Source organism: Apteryx mantelli, chromosome 6 (genome assembly GCF_036417845.1).
Source record: "Apteryx mantelli isolate bAptMan1 chromosome 6, bAptMan1.hap1, whole genome shotgun sequence".
NCBI classification, from domain to species: domain Eukaryota; kingdom Metazoa; phylum Chordata; class Aves; order Apterygiformes; family Apterygidae; genus Apteryx; species Apteryx mantelli.
This window is the reverse complement of record NC_089983.1, coordinates 37521645-37538759: the sequence shown is the minus strand read 5'-3', so window position 1 is coordinate 37538759 and position 17115 is coordinate 37521645. Positions and strand designations below refer to the sequence as shown.

Below are 17115 nucleotides of genomic sequence, written 5' to 3'. Positions count from 1 at the left end.
CCTGTAATTCTGGAAAAAGATACTTCCTGACTCTAAAAGATCCCCCTGGTCCATCCTGTATAAATAGCCTTTCTCATTGATTGCTATCTCTGGGGCTCAAGTTATATGACCCACTTTGCGTTTTTATCTGTAAAGATTATGTTAATGAGTCCGAGGACAGCATGATGTCTTTGCTTGGAGCTACTGCTGGTGTATTTCCACTGTGTAATTTAAAGGGTATTTTCGAGGGTCCAAAAACAAAAGAGTGAGAGAACCCCCCCAAGCGCAGTCAACAGGAAAAGCTACAAGAGTCAAATATAGAAATAACACCCTGTTGCGGAGTGTATAATAGACTCCGAAATAACTGGTGTGTTTGTGGAAGGCTGCATTCGGAGATAATCATATCTTTGTGCCAGCAGCCTGACTATTAACCGCGGGCTCGTGCTCTCCACGTGCTGGCAGAGAACGTTGGGCGGCAGCGCGGCTGAGCGTAGTGTAGGAGAAGGCTGGTTTTGCTCTTTCAATTGAAAGTATAGGTAGACAAGTGGGATTTTGGGGTCCCTCCCCTTCCCGCCCCCAGCAAGGTCTGTGTCGTATGGTGTGTTTCCTGATGCTGTCGAGGCCTGGTGGAAGGCTGTATGGTTCCCTGGAAAGGGCCACTCTGAGGGTATCGTATTTCCAAGGCTGACTTTAAGAAAAACGATTTTTTTCTTCCCATTTTTTGTTGTAAGTGTATATACATATAGATTTTGAAACTGTGTGGAGCAAAGTTTGTCTCTGTGCAGCACCTAGCACATGAATGTGTGATTCTTGTTTCGGCCTCTGTGTGAACTGTGCTAAAGTAGCGCTAATAAATCTCCATTATTTTTATGGATTTAGCTCAACTTTGGGTGCTTTTAGGAATTGTTCAAGGTTTGGGTTTGTGCTGTTGCCTCTTCAGTAGCGTTACTATTTGATTTTTCTCTTGTTATTACTTAGTTTTACAAAACTTGTAGGGATGTGACACCTTTCAGATCACCACCTGCTTTTCAAATCTAGTTATAGCTAATAGAATTTTTCATACTGGTGAAAGCTTTGCCTGAATGGAAGTTTCTCTAACTTCTAAAAATTCCTGTTTTGGATTTTTTTTTTTAGTTTCGTGGACAGAGGTTTCTGGAAAAGCACTTCGGTTGCTGTATTCCTAGTTACAGTAATACTTGTATGCCGTTGGAGAATGCACTGTGCCTGGTTAGTGTGATGACAATATTGCCAGTCTTACAGTTTTAGAAATTGTGTTTTGAAGCAAACCAACTCATAAATATTGAATCCTTTTTATTAGGCTCTTGCTCTCAAGTCTTTAAGGATCTTTTTCAAGCTTCCCCAAAGTCATCATGGATAAAACTTAAACAAATGGGAATCATCTGATTCCAGGATCTGAAATCACAAAATCCCTCAAATTTAATTTGAGTCAGTTGCAAGTTGTGTGATTTTTGGATGAGTCTTCTACAAGAATATTTTGTCTGACTTGCCAGGCTAGTTTTTGAGGGTAAGTTTTAAGCTTGCTAGGGGTTATTGCTTATACCCTCTGGCAGAAGTTGGTACGTACTCTAGGCCTGTCCGCCTAGTCCGTCAGATAGTCTCATGTCAGGTTCTGAATACATTTCCCTCAATTAACTTTATTATGCTGAAATTGGTTTAATAAATGTAAGATTCCTCACTAAAAGAAATATGCTTTATTATTACTGCTACTACCTGATTGTTTTTCTGCTTATGAAGGGCCAGCGGAAAACAAAACCGTGTGAAATTGCCCTGGCTGTGTGCTTACAGACTGAGCAGCGTGTCTATCAAAGCAACTGAGTGTCTGTGCAAATATGATGTATTTGGAGCAGAAAACAATTCCCAAGTGTTACTTCTCTCAGGAATCTTATTTCCCTTTGTGATGGCAGTTGAAGACCTGTTAGATTTATGAGTAACTTGATTTGTTCGTGATTAAGCATAATGAGGCAGCAGCCCAAAAGATAAGTCACATTTCCTAGTTAAAGAAGAAAGAAATGGTCTGGACTAAAGAAAAACATGCTGGTGGTAGAAGGATCATTAAAATAATAAGTGTGTGTCCACTTGCCTAGAACTAAATGAGACGGTAGGTGCCACCTTATCTGTAGTTGATGATGGCAATCATGTTGCTTATTATGATATCTATTACGGTCATAAATAAAGATGTTGCCTTGATTTACACTGCAGAAACCTTTATTAAACAGACAACCACACCCTCAGTAATACATATTCTAATTTACAAAGGACAGCCTATATGAAATGCATGAAAGGAAAAAGACAAGGTAGTGGTGTGATTATGCATATTCTAGCAGGAGTAATCACTGCTGCGGCATGCTCGGTCATGGTGGTCCCTTGGAGGGATCACAGCTGAGGTCAGGGTTTGGGGGAATTTACTTCAAAGTGAGTTTTGAAGGATGATGAGGCAATTCATTGAACTGTGCCGGAAGACGATAGCGGTGGGGGTGGTGTGGGGATGGGGCTGGTTGCTGGATAAGCCTGGGAGAGCTGGAGCTATGCAGAGACCAGTGGCAGCGCTACAAGGGCTGTGCTGCGTCGCTGAGCCCGAGTGGACGAGGTTTGAAAGACCCAAAATACTCTGCCCGATTTGGAGGGTGGGGAAGGAAGGGCAGGACCTGTGGACAGGGGAAAAAACAGCAGCTGGGAAATGGTGGGAGATGGCCCAGCGAGAAACTGTAACCACGTGCTGTGCCCAGGTGGTGGTTCTTGTGGCTGTGACTCCTTTGCTTTTAAAAGTTCAGTCTTGCTGAGGAGAGTATACTTGCTCCTTTATCTTTAGTATGTTTATAAATTCGTTTTCCCAAAGAAACCCACACAATAACTATAGACATTGGAGCTGCACAGGCTTACAGCTAAGCCACTCATAGGTTTCACAGAGAAAGCTGTTTTGCGTGGAGGCTGGTGTGACATCCACGTTGTGGAGTGACAAGCTGCTCGTGTCCTCGGGGAGTCTCGGGCCGAGACGGGGATGTCAGACACCAGCCTTGAGGGAGGGCACAGGCTGAGATGTCCGAGGGGCATGCGTCTGAAAAGGGTTAGCCAGTGCACATGGGGTCGTGCCTAGCAAAAAGGATAGTAAGGAGGGGTCTGAGAGATGGACCGTGTGGCCTTTGGCATCGGTGGCTTTGCATGCTATGCGGCCGGTACATTTACTGCATGCTCTCAAAGCTTCAGAGTTCAGCACCTGGTTGTGTTGAGCGTGGGATTTTGATATGCTGAAATGTATTTCAGCTCCAGCAGTCAAATAAGTGCTCCTGGTGCAGGACACGTGCAATGTGGAGGGTGGGAAGGAAAGCAAGTTTCTCCTGTGCTGTCTAGCTTCACCTGCACCTGAAAGGCAACTTGAGAAAGAGATGCAGTCTATTTGTTAATACTTGAGCAAAAAACAGCTAATGCATTTCACAGGAGGTGCCAGGGAGCCAAATAGTAAAGCTTTTGCACAACCAACTCAAAGCTGTCCTCTTTTAAGAGTGATTTATAGGTGAAAATGTCTTTACTTTATATTTTTTGTAGCCATTTTTACAGTATCTTTGTACATGGTTTTTAAAACACAATGGAGATCAGTAGCTTCCTTTGGGCCAACATTTCTGAAGCAGGTTGCCTGCTATGAGGAGCTGAAAACAAAATGGAAAAATCTTCCAGAGCATCTACAGGTTCCACTTTGCTTCAGTCTGTTTAGATGTCACAAAGGAGATTTACCTGGTTATATTTTAATGCATGATTGTTTAAAGAAAACATCAAATTGGTATGGGCTGTAAAAGGAAATCTTGGCAGTTGCTGGTCCCCCTTCAGCTGCGATGATGCTTGGACATGGGGCATGTGATAAATGGGCACATCAGGGCTAGAGTGGGTTTAGGACCTTGCAGAGTCGGGTCTGAACACTAGAGTGGGGCATCTTCATTAGGAACAGGCATGAGCTTTTCTTTCTAATTCGTAGTCACCAAACAGTAGCTCTCTTGTCTAAATCAGGTAAAGGACTAAAAGAATTAAAAGAAGATTTTAAAGAACGAAAAGATTTAAATCTAACATCATCAAGTTTTTAAGAGCCGGAAAGCATTTCATTTCATTGGAAGAGACATTTGAGACTCGATTACTTTGCTTTAAAAGGTCCCAGGCTGACAGTTCAGGTATGGAAAACGCAGGCCCTTATTTGCTGTGGTTCCCTCTCCCGTCTCTTCCTCTCGTTTTACACCTTGCCCAGACCTGAAGGGGTTACGTTTTAAAATGAATAATGACTAAATTTATTCATCATGGACAAACGATGACAGCTGTTGAGATGCTCCTGTTAGCGCTTCCCAGGGGATAAAGTCAGGCTGGATCCTAGCGCAAGCCAGCCCAGCACGCCAGAGCCGGCTCGTCTTCATCACGGATTATTTGTGCCCCTCACTAGCAGGGAATTTCCTTCCTAGAAGTGACCTGAAGTTTCCTGGGCTAAAATGGGTGTTGATGTGGATCCTGCAGAGCCGCAGCGGTATAAACAGGACTGAAGCCATAGCTGTTTAAATCCATGTGTGAAGACAGCAAGCTTAATGAATGCGAGGGGCAATGATTGATTATGTCCTGGACTGAAAGCCACGGCTCTCTGTGAAGCACTGTTACATCTGGGCGCGCTATGGAAAATATGAAGGAATGTTGAGGAAGCTTATTTGCAAAAGGATATGTACCTGTAAGCAATTTTTTTTTCTTCTTAAATATGGTGAAGGAATTGGAAAAAACTGTGCGCTCTGTTTCTCTAAGAGAAAGCAGATTAGCGAGCAGACAAAGGCCTCGTATAAGAGCTCGTCTCTGGCGGCAAGTGCTATATGTCCTTCATTAGCGAGCATGGGGGGGAATCATAGGATGGGAGTATATCAGAGGTTATTTAATGTTAGGATGTGGTGCTGATTCCTCTCCACGTCTCTCCTGGAGTCAGTAGACTTAAACCCATGTCGAATTTGGCACCTCGTGATTTGCAGATGAACTGCAAAAAATATGATCCTAGTTCAAATAACTATTGTGATCAGAAGTCAATGATTTAAAAAAAGCCTTTTTAATGATAATGTGTAGTAGCTTGTTTTTCCTCTCATTTTCCGAACTCCATGTTCAGGTTTCTTTCTGTTCTTTGTTTCTCTTCCTGTCCGACACACGTGCTGCTGAAAGGCTTCATGTGCAGCTCTAAATGTGACTGGGGTGGTCTGCAGTTTTCAGATAAGAAAATGCTGTTTGGTTATTGAAGGATATTCCAATTAGATAAATACTTTTTTAATGCTTATTTTGCAGACTTTTAATAGGAAGACATGATTGTAACTTAAACATACACTAAACTGTTGGTTGGTGCATTTGGGAATTTTTGGGATTTTTTGCTAGCTAATACTCAGGAAAGCCTGCTTAAACTAAAATGATAGTTGAATTAATTACTATAATGCTATAGAAATGAAATCTTCTGTCTGTTTTTCTGATTTCTATTTATTATGTGAAATAGCAAACCACACCCTTTTCTGCATTTGGAGGGCTGAGTTTTTAAAATTGCAGAGAGAGGATTTGAGTTTAGACACCATTTAGCCTGTAATGCAGCTGATGTAGAATTCTGTTACCGGATGAAAGTGTTTTTGAAGTAATAAAGTATTTGCTGTTCTGAATATGATGATGACTTTCTCTTAGCTGGTAGTATATATGGTAAGTATTTGCTTAATACCTATATACAGGCTTTTGAAATAAATGTAATTGGGGTAAATTTTTCCTAAAGTTTTGTTCAAGATCTGCACAAGTCTATCTGCTTCACTTAAACCCCTTGCTAGATAGAGGATTCAGGAATTACAGGTTTTGAAGTCCGTTGTAATCTACCTGTGCAACTCTTACTGAAGAACACTTTTGAATTAATTCCTGCTTGAACTAGAGTATATCTATTTGGAAAAACAAATCATTCAATTTTGATTTTTAAGAACGTACTGTTGTAGAATTCACTGCGTGACACATCTCTTAGATAGTGGTTCCAGTGATTAATTGCATAAAATTTTTTTAAAAGAAAAGGCAATTCACTGAGTTTGATCTCTGGTTTTAACTCCAAGCAGGTTGCCTTGTTGTGTATTTTCTATTAGCTAGAAAAACAATACTAATAAATCATGTTGAAAAACTACACTAATAAATCTTTAGTGCTATGTTAACACAGAATATAATCAAGCAACTTGTTAAGCCTCGTCAGGCTAAATATCCCCTGCATAAATAATCCCCTGCAGTGAACTTCCATTTAATTTAATTAAAATCATATTTTCCAATCCTTTAATCATTCTCATGGCTCTTCTCTGAGCTCTTTTCAAATTATCCGTCTTATTTTTGAATTATTATGTATGTCAGGACAGAACATTACCAGTGTCAAACAGGATGGTAGTACAATCTCCATAGCCACCTTAGGGCACTGTGTTAAGGTAGATCTCACATCCTAAATATGGCTTATATTTTCCTTAGCTGTGTGACCTTAAATTTTTTCTGATGTTAAAGTTCACATGTTCGCTTGTCTTGGTGTTTTGCCTGAACAGCAGTCCAAGATACTTGGCATTACTCGCTTTTTTTTTCTTTAGATGTTACTTTTTCTAGTCCTTTCCATATTCCAGGCCTTTCTGAATATCAAAATTAATGGTGTAGAGATGTCCTTGGCCTCCTCTCTTAAACTGGGTGCTGTTTATTTCAGTGCTGTACTTTGATTGGAGTATACAATCACGTGTGTATTGGAAATGTGGTTTTTTTGATCTGTAGCAGTTCTGTGTCTAGCTATTAATGAGCCGATACCATTTTGGCGAGAAAAAAACTCCTTAAGGCTGTTAAGCTCAAGACTATACAGACTTTTTTCCCCCCTTTTTTGCTTTTTTTTTTTGTGTGTGCTTTCCACAGGGATGTGTCTTTAGTAGTATTAACTTATTTTCTGACTTTCAGAGAGCTCAGTGTATTGAATTTCATTCATCAGTTTCCATCTAGGAGCCTGTGTTTGTGCTCAGACTTTCCCAGGTGCTTTCCTGACTAGAGATGGATTAAAGCACCTGCTTGAATTGTTGACTGAATGAAATTTTGCAAAGGAAATATTCCTGGAATAGGTGGAGGGGTAGGTAGATTCCTTGGATTGCCCGGATAGAGATAGGCATGGATGGAGCAGGTCTTAAATCTTGAATGAAGTGTCAGTGTTGAAAGCTATTTGATGGGAACTGAGGTGGTTTTTCTAGCCTTAATAAATTATGTACACAATCTATATCAGCTGTCCAAATATTTGTCACCTTTCAACCTAAGGCCATTTTTAAAGTGGGTTAGCTAAGCTGTGCAAAACTGCAATATAAGCACTCTTCTGGAATTGAAGTGACCTTCACTAAGAATCCAAGTGAGTGTAATTCATTTTACGTTAATTTATGTTCACATTTGGAAGTAGAGGCTACAATTCCCTTTGGATATACACAAAGGGTTTAGCGTGTTTTAATTCACTTAATACTTCCTTTCTATGGACTTGAGGTAATTTTTGCTTTTTTGTTATAGGCAAACCCTGGAGATCATTTAAAGTTAAAGTGGATTTGTAGTACTGGATGGCACTCTGATTAATGGTGCCAAAGGCAAATGTCTGTTTATCAGCAGCATAGATGCTGCAGTGTGATCTTTTTGTGTTAGTCCGCTTGTTCTCGGTGTTGCGCAGGCAGGTTGTGCAAGGGCAGCCTGTTCCTTCTCATCCCCTCCGCTCTTGGATCCTTCAGATGAGTTCACAGACAATTTGCTTGTGTTCTTGGTTTCACTACAGCCCATGGCAAAATAGCTCTCAAAGAGGAGTAAACATAAGAGGTTGAGACTTCAGACACCCAAAGTATTATCTGTGGTTTGTATCTTTCTGCTGTAGACCTGTAGCTTATTCTTTTTATCTGGAGACATTCATGAAAGGTTTAAAATGTAGTAGCCGCAATAGCAAAGGATTGGGCTCAGTGGCCTGACAGTCATTCCTGAATAACTGGATTTCTAGCATGAAGAAGCTGCTAAGATGAGAGCCGGCAGAGCAGAGCTGTGCCGTGCATCACTACAACACACAACATGCTTGCTGTCAGGTGGGCATGTTGCTTGGGAAATCTTTGCTTCATCAGACTTACAGTTGAATATGATTTTCTTTGGCAGATAAAAATTTTGATGATGAAGACTCCGTGGATGGGAACAGACCTTCCTCAGCTAGCTCCTCTACGTCCTCAAAGGCACCTTCAAATTCACGCAGAGTTGGGATGGGGACTGCCCGCAGGCTTGGGTCTGCAGCTCTGGGCTCAAAGTCTTCAAGTAAGGCAATAGCATATATAAATCGCCTTTATGTAAAGTATTTACAGTGTTCAAGCTTGAACTTATTTCAAGGCTTTTAAAGCTGTGTAATCTTCAGACTGACCCCCAGGATCCAATAACAAATTTTCCCCTATGAGATCATTGCATGTATGTTGCCTGAATGCCACAAATGCATTTTGGTAGAGTGAATCTGGAAACATTCCCTGTGCTGCCACAATGCGCTTTGCATTTGTGAAAGGTTGGAACGGTGTAGCCTGCACAGAGGCTTTGAGTAAATCAGGCCAATGTTGCAGTGCCTGAAATTTTGTCCTCTCATAGCTGCACCTCTGTAGCTGAAGCTGGTTGCTTACAGCTACGTGTTAAACTTCAGCTCATGCAATCTAAAACTGACAGGTTAGTTTTCTTCTAAGACCTTTCATCTTTGCTGTAGTGAAAATATAAAAAGAAAACTGAGCACTAATTCTAAATGTGATTATAAAACACTCCCATAGAGATGGAGGAAGTTCCCTTTATCAAACAGTCTCTATCTGATTAGTATTCCAGAGACTATTTCTCATCCTTATCATTTGTCTGTTTGTACAACTGTCAGGAGATCTGCACCTTCATCTATTATAGATAGGATTAAATCCTTTAAAATAAAATCTCCCTTATAATTAAAGTAAATATTCCCTTTCAGCTATCAGACTGTGTCCCTTAACTGTTGAGCGACTACTGTAATGACTTCCTTAGTGTGCCCTCTGTGCCTGGGAGTTGAAGGATGCTATGAGTGTGCAGTCTGTGTCTGGCATTGAATTTCCCTGTCTCTGTTTTCATTGCATTTGCAGCGCTCTGAGGCTGTGTGGGTAGTGAACTCTCTCCTGATTAGGTGCCTTGATAGCTGGTGGTTTCTTAATTGATTCTTTTCTTGATAAGAAGATTGAAAAGGCTTTTTCATTTGTCAGCAGCCAAAGAGGGAGCAGGTGCTGTGGATGAGGAAGACTTCATTAAAGCGTTTGAGGATGTCCCAACAGTTCAGGTAAGTAGAAATTTAGGTTAAAACATGCCAAACTAGGCAGTGCAAAGATGACTATAGGCTCTGGGATAGTTCAGGCAGGAACACTAACCAGAGTTGAAGTGCAGGCTTGTGACTTAGCCTATCTTATACTGTTGATGCAATATATGCATTATTCTGGTGAATCTACTTTCAATATGGTTAACTTCACTGCTTAGTTTTCTTCTGTGCCCTAATGTAGTGGGACCCTGTTTTAATAGTAAGAAAATTCTTAGCTCCTGCAACCTTTAAAAGCCAATGTAGAGTTAAGCTTTCAAAATCTTGCTTTTATGTGGAAAGTGGTTTGGAGTTTTCAGAGGCTGGTACATAATCATTGGTGAATAGCTCTGAAAACATAGCTAGTTATTTGTGCTGCAAAGCAGGAGTTTTGCTTATTGACTGTTCTCATGTGTTGCAGATGCCAATTACATATTGGATTTTAAATTTATTTTTTTAAGGCTAGAAGAATGCTGCTTCAAATTGTGAAGCCATAGTAAAATAATACAAGATGATCTTTTAAGCATCCTGTGATCATTTAGTATTTTTTGATTGTGGGAAATGTGTGTACCAGCCTTGGTGGATAATACTGGCTTGCATGTGATAGTTAAGAACTGAGAGACAAAGGACATAATGTAGTTGGGGAACGATCTCATTTCCTGGAGTAAATTTTGCATCCTGATGCTACTTTGTGTTTGAATTTACAGATTTATTCCAGCCGAGATCTTGAAGAATCCATAAACAAAATACGAGAGATATTGTCGGATGATAAGCATGACTGGGAGCAGAGAGTATCTGCTGTAAGTAGTGAACCTACATATGACTACTTTTAATAGGAAGTTTTCCTGCACTAAATTTAATCCTATGAAGGGAGAATCTCAGTATAAGGCTAAAGTGCAATTTAAGTGGTGAAAATCTGTTATGTTGCCGCATGCTTAGGGAAGACATCTTAAAACTTCCTGAAGTGGCAGAAAATCCCTATGCTTATAGGGAAGTCATTCCTACTTTTGCAAAGGGGAATGTAGAGCAGTTCAGAAAGTCATATTTATTAAAAAAGTAAGGGTATGTAAATTCTTTGTGGGGAACAAGATAGCAGGAAATCAAGCGTGTTATATGCATGTCAAGCTTGAGTCTTATTTACAGAGATGAGTTGTGTTTCAGCGGTGTAAATTGATCCGGGACCTTGCCTACGCTGTAGACTTTCATCACTGCTATATCAATTTTGACATGCCTGTCAAATCCCATATTACAGATGTAAGTGGCAAGTTGTGCTGATTCAGCTTACTTCAGTTTTATTGTTTGCTGAACTGAATAACAAGCTTAAATCAAGGCACTGTACACTGATCCACCAGTACACATGGGGGCCTGTGGAGGTGTCCAAAAGGGCATCTCTAGGGTGAAATGGAGGTCCCATTAATATTAATAGAAATCTTGCAATTTTGATGGGGTCAGGATTCCACTTCTAGTGGAACCACATAATTGCTTTAATGAAGTCAATGGAGACATTCTAGATATAAGCCAGTATAATTCAAATCTGAGTATGAGGCTTGGCCATGAAGTCCAGCCATCTTGTTAATAAGACAGATGTGAGAGGATCTAAGTTTTTACGTTTATCACAAGATGTTACAATGCTGTAAATAAATGGGTATTAAATAGAGGAGACCCTTCAAATTATTTTTATGGCTTTAAAAAAGTACTGTTTTGGTTAATAATATAGTTTGACTAAATGAGTGCAATATTTTTGGAATCCTATAACAGTTATCACTAACATGCTAATACCATAATACTTATTTAGTATGTTAACCCTGAGCTGAATAAAAGATCTGCAGTAAAATTGCTTGGATGACTTTAAGAACTGTGTTTCTCAACACATGTAGTGGTACAGGAACCCTGGAAGCCAAGCATTAGCCCTGAACATAGCTATGCTTGTGTTTATTGCTCATTAGCTGTCACTGGTTTGTCTTGTGCTAACAGCTGAAAAAGATCCGCTCCTTACTCTTGGCTGGAGCTGCAGAATATGACAACTTCTTCCAACACTTACGGCTTTTGGATGGAGCATTTAAATTATCCGCTAAAGACTTGCGATCTCAAGTAGTGCGAGAGGCTTGTATCACGTTGGGGTAAGTTAACTTTCTAAAGAAGTTTGTAATGTGATATAGGAAAAAGGAACAAACCCTGGTTAAACCACATGTAGGATGCCACCTGTTCTGTTAGTACTGCATAAATAAAGTTGGAATGTGACTTTTTGCCACATTCATTTAAAACCATGCTCAGGTAGGCCACTGACTGTAGTTGTGTGAACCTGTGCTTGGGGTTTAAATGAACTAGATGCATGCAATGCAATTCATGCAATGAATGAGCAAGCCGTGCCTTCAGACTTTAAAATTAGAAACCTTCATGCACATTTTGGATCAGATGCTGATCTCATTTAGACTATGTTTAACTGGAATTGCTTCATTAATTTATGATGAAACTTAGTTTTCACAATCCCAGAACTGTTTGAGTTATTCATGGACAAAATGGTGACTACAGAAATAGACATGTCGGGTGCATTATTTCCAGCATGTCACTTTTTTAATAGAAGAGACAGGAGAGAAAATTCTTTTTATTGTTGATGCAGGTACATAGTCCAGATGCGTTTGACTCTTTGCAGTGTATTCTCTGATTTCAGATTTAGATGAGTTGTATGTTTCTGTAAGTGAGGAGGGAAAAACTTGGGCTGGAGAACTGAGCACTCAGTTGTACCAGTTGCTGTCAGAACTGAGGGTGCTCAGTGGCTGGCAAGGTTGCACATGGGGCTGTGAAATAAGCTGAGTACTATTGGTTTCTCATCTCTGAGTTTGATAGGTTTTCAGCATAAGCCTTGTGTAGGGACCACAGGATGGAACGGTAGTGCGTTGTTGCTACCAACGTATGGGAATAAGTACGCTCACGCAATTAGGGATTCTCCCCTGGCTCAGGAGAGCTATTTAAGCAAAGCTGTCATTGAATGTGCAGTGAGTCTGCAACTACACATGTGTTTAAGTGCTTTGCTAAATAAGATTCCTCTCTGAATTGAGGCCAAATAAAAGTGGTGTGGCTGGGCCACATAAAATCATAAAGATCTTATCAAGTTAGACATGCATTTGAACACAGTAATAAAATCCAGTTGTCGCTGTAATCCATGGCTGAACTTACTCTGACTTCACTGAGGTTGGGATTTTACAGAAGTCTTCAGTAAAATGTTAGCACTTGGAAGATGAGCCAGCTTTCTGCCCAGGTAGACCCTGGCATTTTCGGCCATTTGAGGGACTGAAGAATTTAATCAAAATGAAGGACTAAAGAATCAGGCACGTAATAATTACATTACTTTTGGTTGTAATACACTTTTAAAATGCAAACAGTGTACTTAAGACAGTTGCTAGATTACAGAAGCGTTGATCGGGGCAGAAGGGAGGATATTCCTGCTGCTTCTGAGGCTGCAAAATAGAATAGGAAATATCTGCGTTAGAAACATTTGCCTTTCATCTGAGTTCTGGTTAAACTGAAATACCAGTGGAACAGTTTCTCTGGTCAGGCCTGCACTGTCTGTCCAGCAGTAATTATTAGGCCATGAGTAGGGGAGGACTGAATGATGAAGGCAGAAATGCGTATATTTTCTTCTGATTCAGGTTGATCTAGTTTTTATTTTTAATAGTTTATTCTTTGCTACCATGTGAAATGCTTCAAGAGTAAGGGCACTGCACTGTTTTTAACAGCACTTTTGGAAATTCATGCATATTAAGGCAAAATAGTTTCAGAGAAGCTATGATATGAACAAATGAGTTCAGGAAAATACTTTCATTCAGCGTTGTCCCACTGGTTTGTCAGTAAACCTTCAGCAGTGCTAGTTGCATCTCTTGCTTTAAGCTGAATTTACTGTTTCTCAAATTTCAGATAAGCGTGAAGCATAAAACATAGAAATGAAAGTAAAAAAAGCTACTTATGAAATATGTCATTCTCCATCCTCTGGTTTCAGAGGCAGTTGCAAAGAGCTAGATGTCAGATGTTCTGTAAAATTCTGACTCGGTTAATCCTCAGCACACTTACTTGCATGACTTCATTCTGTTTTTCAGACATTTGTCATCAGTTTTGGGAAACAAGTTTGACCATGGGGCAGAAGCCATCATGCCAACGATTTTTAATCTAATTCCCAATAGTGCCAAAGTCATGGCCACTTCTGGTGTTGTAGCAGTTAGATTAATCATTCGAGTAAGTATATGTCAAAAGAGAACAAAATGTTATCACTTCCAAATACTGCAGTATTTCTGAGACTTGTGGGGGAAAATATGAATATAACTCCAATGAAAATTACATTAAGACCTAATCTACTTGGCTGCCTCAGATGTCATGCAGTCTTGTCTTAGATGATCATAGGTAATAAGCCCTGTAAAAATAGAAAAATTAGTAGAAACAATAGGAAAAATGCTTCTTTGCAGAATAAGATTTTTCTACCCCTCAAAGAGGTGAGTGAACTTCTTTGTTGAATCAGTTTTAAATCTGTTTTGCAGGACAGCCCCATCCCTCTTTTATGTTCTAAAATTCCTTATGGACAGTGACTCTTGCCTAAAACCATTAGGAGGACAGAGTCCTCCATTAGGAGGACAAGAGTCCTAGTCTTCTGCCTAGTGATGCACTGGGTAAACCCTAGATTGCTTGGCATCTCTTAATTTGTGACCACTGATGGTTTGGATCCTCCAGTAGTGACTTCAGCACTTTGGCTTGTCAGAGCCTGTCACAATAGAAGAAAACGAATGCAAAGTCCATGCTTGTTAAAATATTCCTTTATTTAGCAGCTCTGTTTTTAAGAATTGAATGCAACAAAGTATTTACATACTGGCCTCGGGTGGCTGGAGAAAATACCCTTTCATTCCATAGAACTGTGGTGTAAAGCTTTCTTCCTGTTTTTTGGTTTTTTTTGTTTGTTTGTTTTTGTTCTAGCATACGCACATCCCTCGACTAATACCCATCATAACCAGTAATTGTACCTCCAAGTCTGTTGCCGTTAGAAGGTGAGCATTTAGTTTGAATTTTTTCTCTTGTTTACCAGTAACTAGGTTCACATGTACTTTTTGGTAATGCCCATGTATTTTTTAGGCATTAGTTTCTTCTCAGCACTGCAGAGAAGACGACTCCTTTCATTAAAGAAAAATTATCTCTAACCTTTGTGATTACATGTTGTTATAATCATGTCATATTATTTTGGCTGCCTTCACAGACATGTTCCCGTTTGCTCCTACTAGCCATTATAGGGACATGCTTTCTTTGAGCCAGTAGTAGAAGTCATGTTTTGCGATATTCTGCTGTCTGGAAGTTAGATTTTAAGATCAGAAAGGATCATTAGAACATCTAGTCTAAGTGTACTCCAGTTGGGCTAACCTCTTGGGAGGCTTTTGCCCATGCTCTGCAGATCAGTTCTGTTGTAGTTTGAACAGGAGGTCTTTGTGGTTGATGACTTCTGTGACGGACCTTGCACAAGTCACATAGCATACTTGTGTCTTAGCTTCTTGAAATGAGGAAGGGAGACTAAATCTAAAGAGGTATGCCTTCATATGAAGCTAATGTGAAGTTTCCATGTGAAGCTTCAGCAAACAGGTACAAAGTATTGTTAATTTGGATCTTCTGCCCTGTTTAATGAAAATGGAGCTTTTCGGATTGTTTTGTTATGTCAGTCCCCTCTTCAGACTTCTGTTTGTAGAGAGGTGACTCCAGTTACTTTGGACTGTTTATTGATGGCATTTGCAGAGAGGTGATATTTTTTGGGGGTCCTTACCAAATTCTGTAATGTTCAGCAAAGCTCCATAGCAAAAGACGACTGTGCAGTGGCAGGTATGTTGGAATCAGAGTGCTTCTGTTAACTTAGTTCAGCGTTTCTCCTATTTCCTCTCTCAGGCGCTGTTTCGAATTTTTAGACTTGCTGTTGCAGGAATGGCAAACTCACTCCCTAGAAAGGTAAGCTCTGAAAACAACTGAGTGGGTTAATTCTCTCCTCCTAATGTCCAGGGAAGAATGATACAGATCCTTAAAGAATGGTCCAGGAGGTGCGATTGTGTCAGGTAGCTCTGAGATGTTTTTGTGGCAAAAAGGCACACCTGGGAGACCTGGCTGAATGCATCCCTAAACCTACTGGATTTTCCTTTTGTACCACAATGTGAAGTCATGTGTTGCAGCCTTCACCTCATCTAGCAGGAACACTTGAGAATTGTATGGTAATTCATGCTAATGAACAGTGAAGGAAATTGTGGGGAAGAGATTGGGACCCAATTTCCTTAGCCCCGAACTGCCCAAGACTATTTCAAGGGTTAAGTATTTGTATACCCAGGCTGTTTCCATAGCTAACTAAAGACTGACCTTGGAAGAACACTGCTTGCCTTTTCCTAGTCAGCAGCATGGGTGAAAGAAAACTGAGTTTTAAGAATGAGAAAACAAAACCTCCAAAGGAGCCTGTGTGAAAATGAGAGGATGCGATGAACTCCTCTGTTCTTGGTGACCCAGGCAAAATCATCAGACTGGAGTCATTTGTCTATAAATAGTGCATCTTTCTGGATTAACGCTTCCTTCATATTTCAGACACATATCAGTGTTAGCGGAAACAATAAAGAAGGGAATCCACGACGCAGACTCTGAAGCCAGGATAGAGGCAAGAAAGTAAGTGCAAGCTGTTGTTGGTGTCATTTCTTCCTCCGCTTCTTTTCCTTATTTTGCTGTAAGTCTATGGTATTGTATGTTGGAGACGGATGCTGAGACAAGTAGGTTCTCACTGCAGTGGATGCTAACCTTCCACTGGCTTCCATGGGAGTGTGTATTTCAGGAGTTGTCATACGAGGTGATCACAGTGAGCTCAGCTGTATTTTTATTACTTGTTTTCTAGTAGTGCTAGTTTCACTTTCTTTTCCTAATGTTTTATTTTGTCTTTTTACTTGTATGACTTATTCTGAGCATTAGTGTGTAAGAGTCTAGAGTCGAACTGATACTTATCTATCTTTCTGACATTTGAGTTCCTTGTGGTTAACTGAGACTTATTTTTAGTGCAAAAATACTAATATTTCTAATAGATTTTTTCCTTTTTTTCTTCTTATTTTGCCTGAGTGCAAGGCTAGGCTATTTGCTGCTGTTGAAATGAAAGTTGCTGTGCTAGTACACTGCTAAATGGTATCCTAAATTAAGGAGATGTGTTGTGACAGGGAGATATCTGTGTGCATCTACAAGAAACTTTAATATTGGCAATGAATTTTCTTCTTGTGAAGATCTCTTGCACTTTCAATAATATGTTTGTAGTTACAGTAGTGTGCTGATATGCTAGGAATGCTCCTCAGAACAGAAGACTTCAGGTACATTTTTCTTCAGAAAATGCTGTAAAATATGAAACCCATTAACAAAATTTTTCTTAATCTTAATATGTTACTAGCAGAAGTGTTTCACAGTAGGACTGTTTAAATCCTTTTAGAAGGGAACATTTCCTTCACTGTGAAAATACAGTAGGCAGAGACTTCACAGCAGGTGGTTGGGTAAGCTGGGCAGGCAGCAAGAAGAAGGACATGAGGCTTTAGAGAGCATGCTGAATTCTTCTTTCCTGTGTTTCTTAATTAGCAGTGCTGATTGTAATATGGAAATTTTTGTTTCCTTCTAGTGATGTGAGAATGCATGTGACTTCTGAGGACTGTCATGCACAAACAATTCTTAATTCATTGGAGTTAATGATTTTACTCATGAAACTGCCCATGAGTTGCTTCCTGAAGAGCGCTGAGTGCCTTCAACTCCTATTGATT

The 17115-nt window shown here is 40.0% G+C and overlaps 1 protein-coding gene across 1 annotated transcript in view; it reads left to right on the top strand.

Moving 5' to 3' along the window:
* CLASP1 (cytoplasmic linker associated protein 1) overlaps nt 1-17115 on the top strand; it is a 197316-nt gene that overhangs the window by 88949 nt on the left and 91252 nt on the right. The window contains exons 9-16 of the mRNA XM_067299284.1: nt 8149-8301; nt 9243-9316; nt 10036-10128; nt 11303-11448; nt 13423-13558; nt 14288-14358; nt 15239-15298; nt 15917-15994. Coding sequence (XP_067155385.1) covers nt 8149-8301; nt 9243-9316; nt 10036-10128; nt 11303-11448; nt 13423-13558; nt 14288-14358; nt 15239-15298; nt 15917-15994 — 811 coding nt within the window. The remainder of the gene's footprint in view (nt 1-8148; nt 8302-9242; nt 9317-10035; nt 10129-11302; nt 11449-13422; nt 13559-14287; nt 14359-15238; nt 15299-15916; nt 15995-17115) is intronic.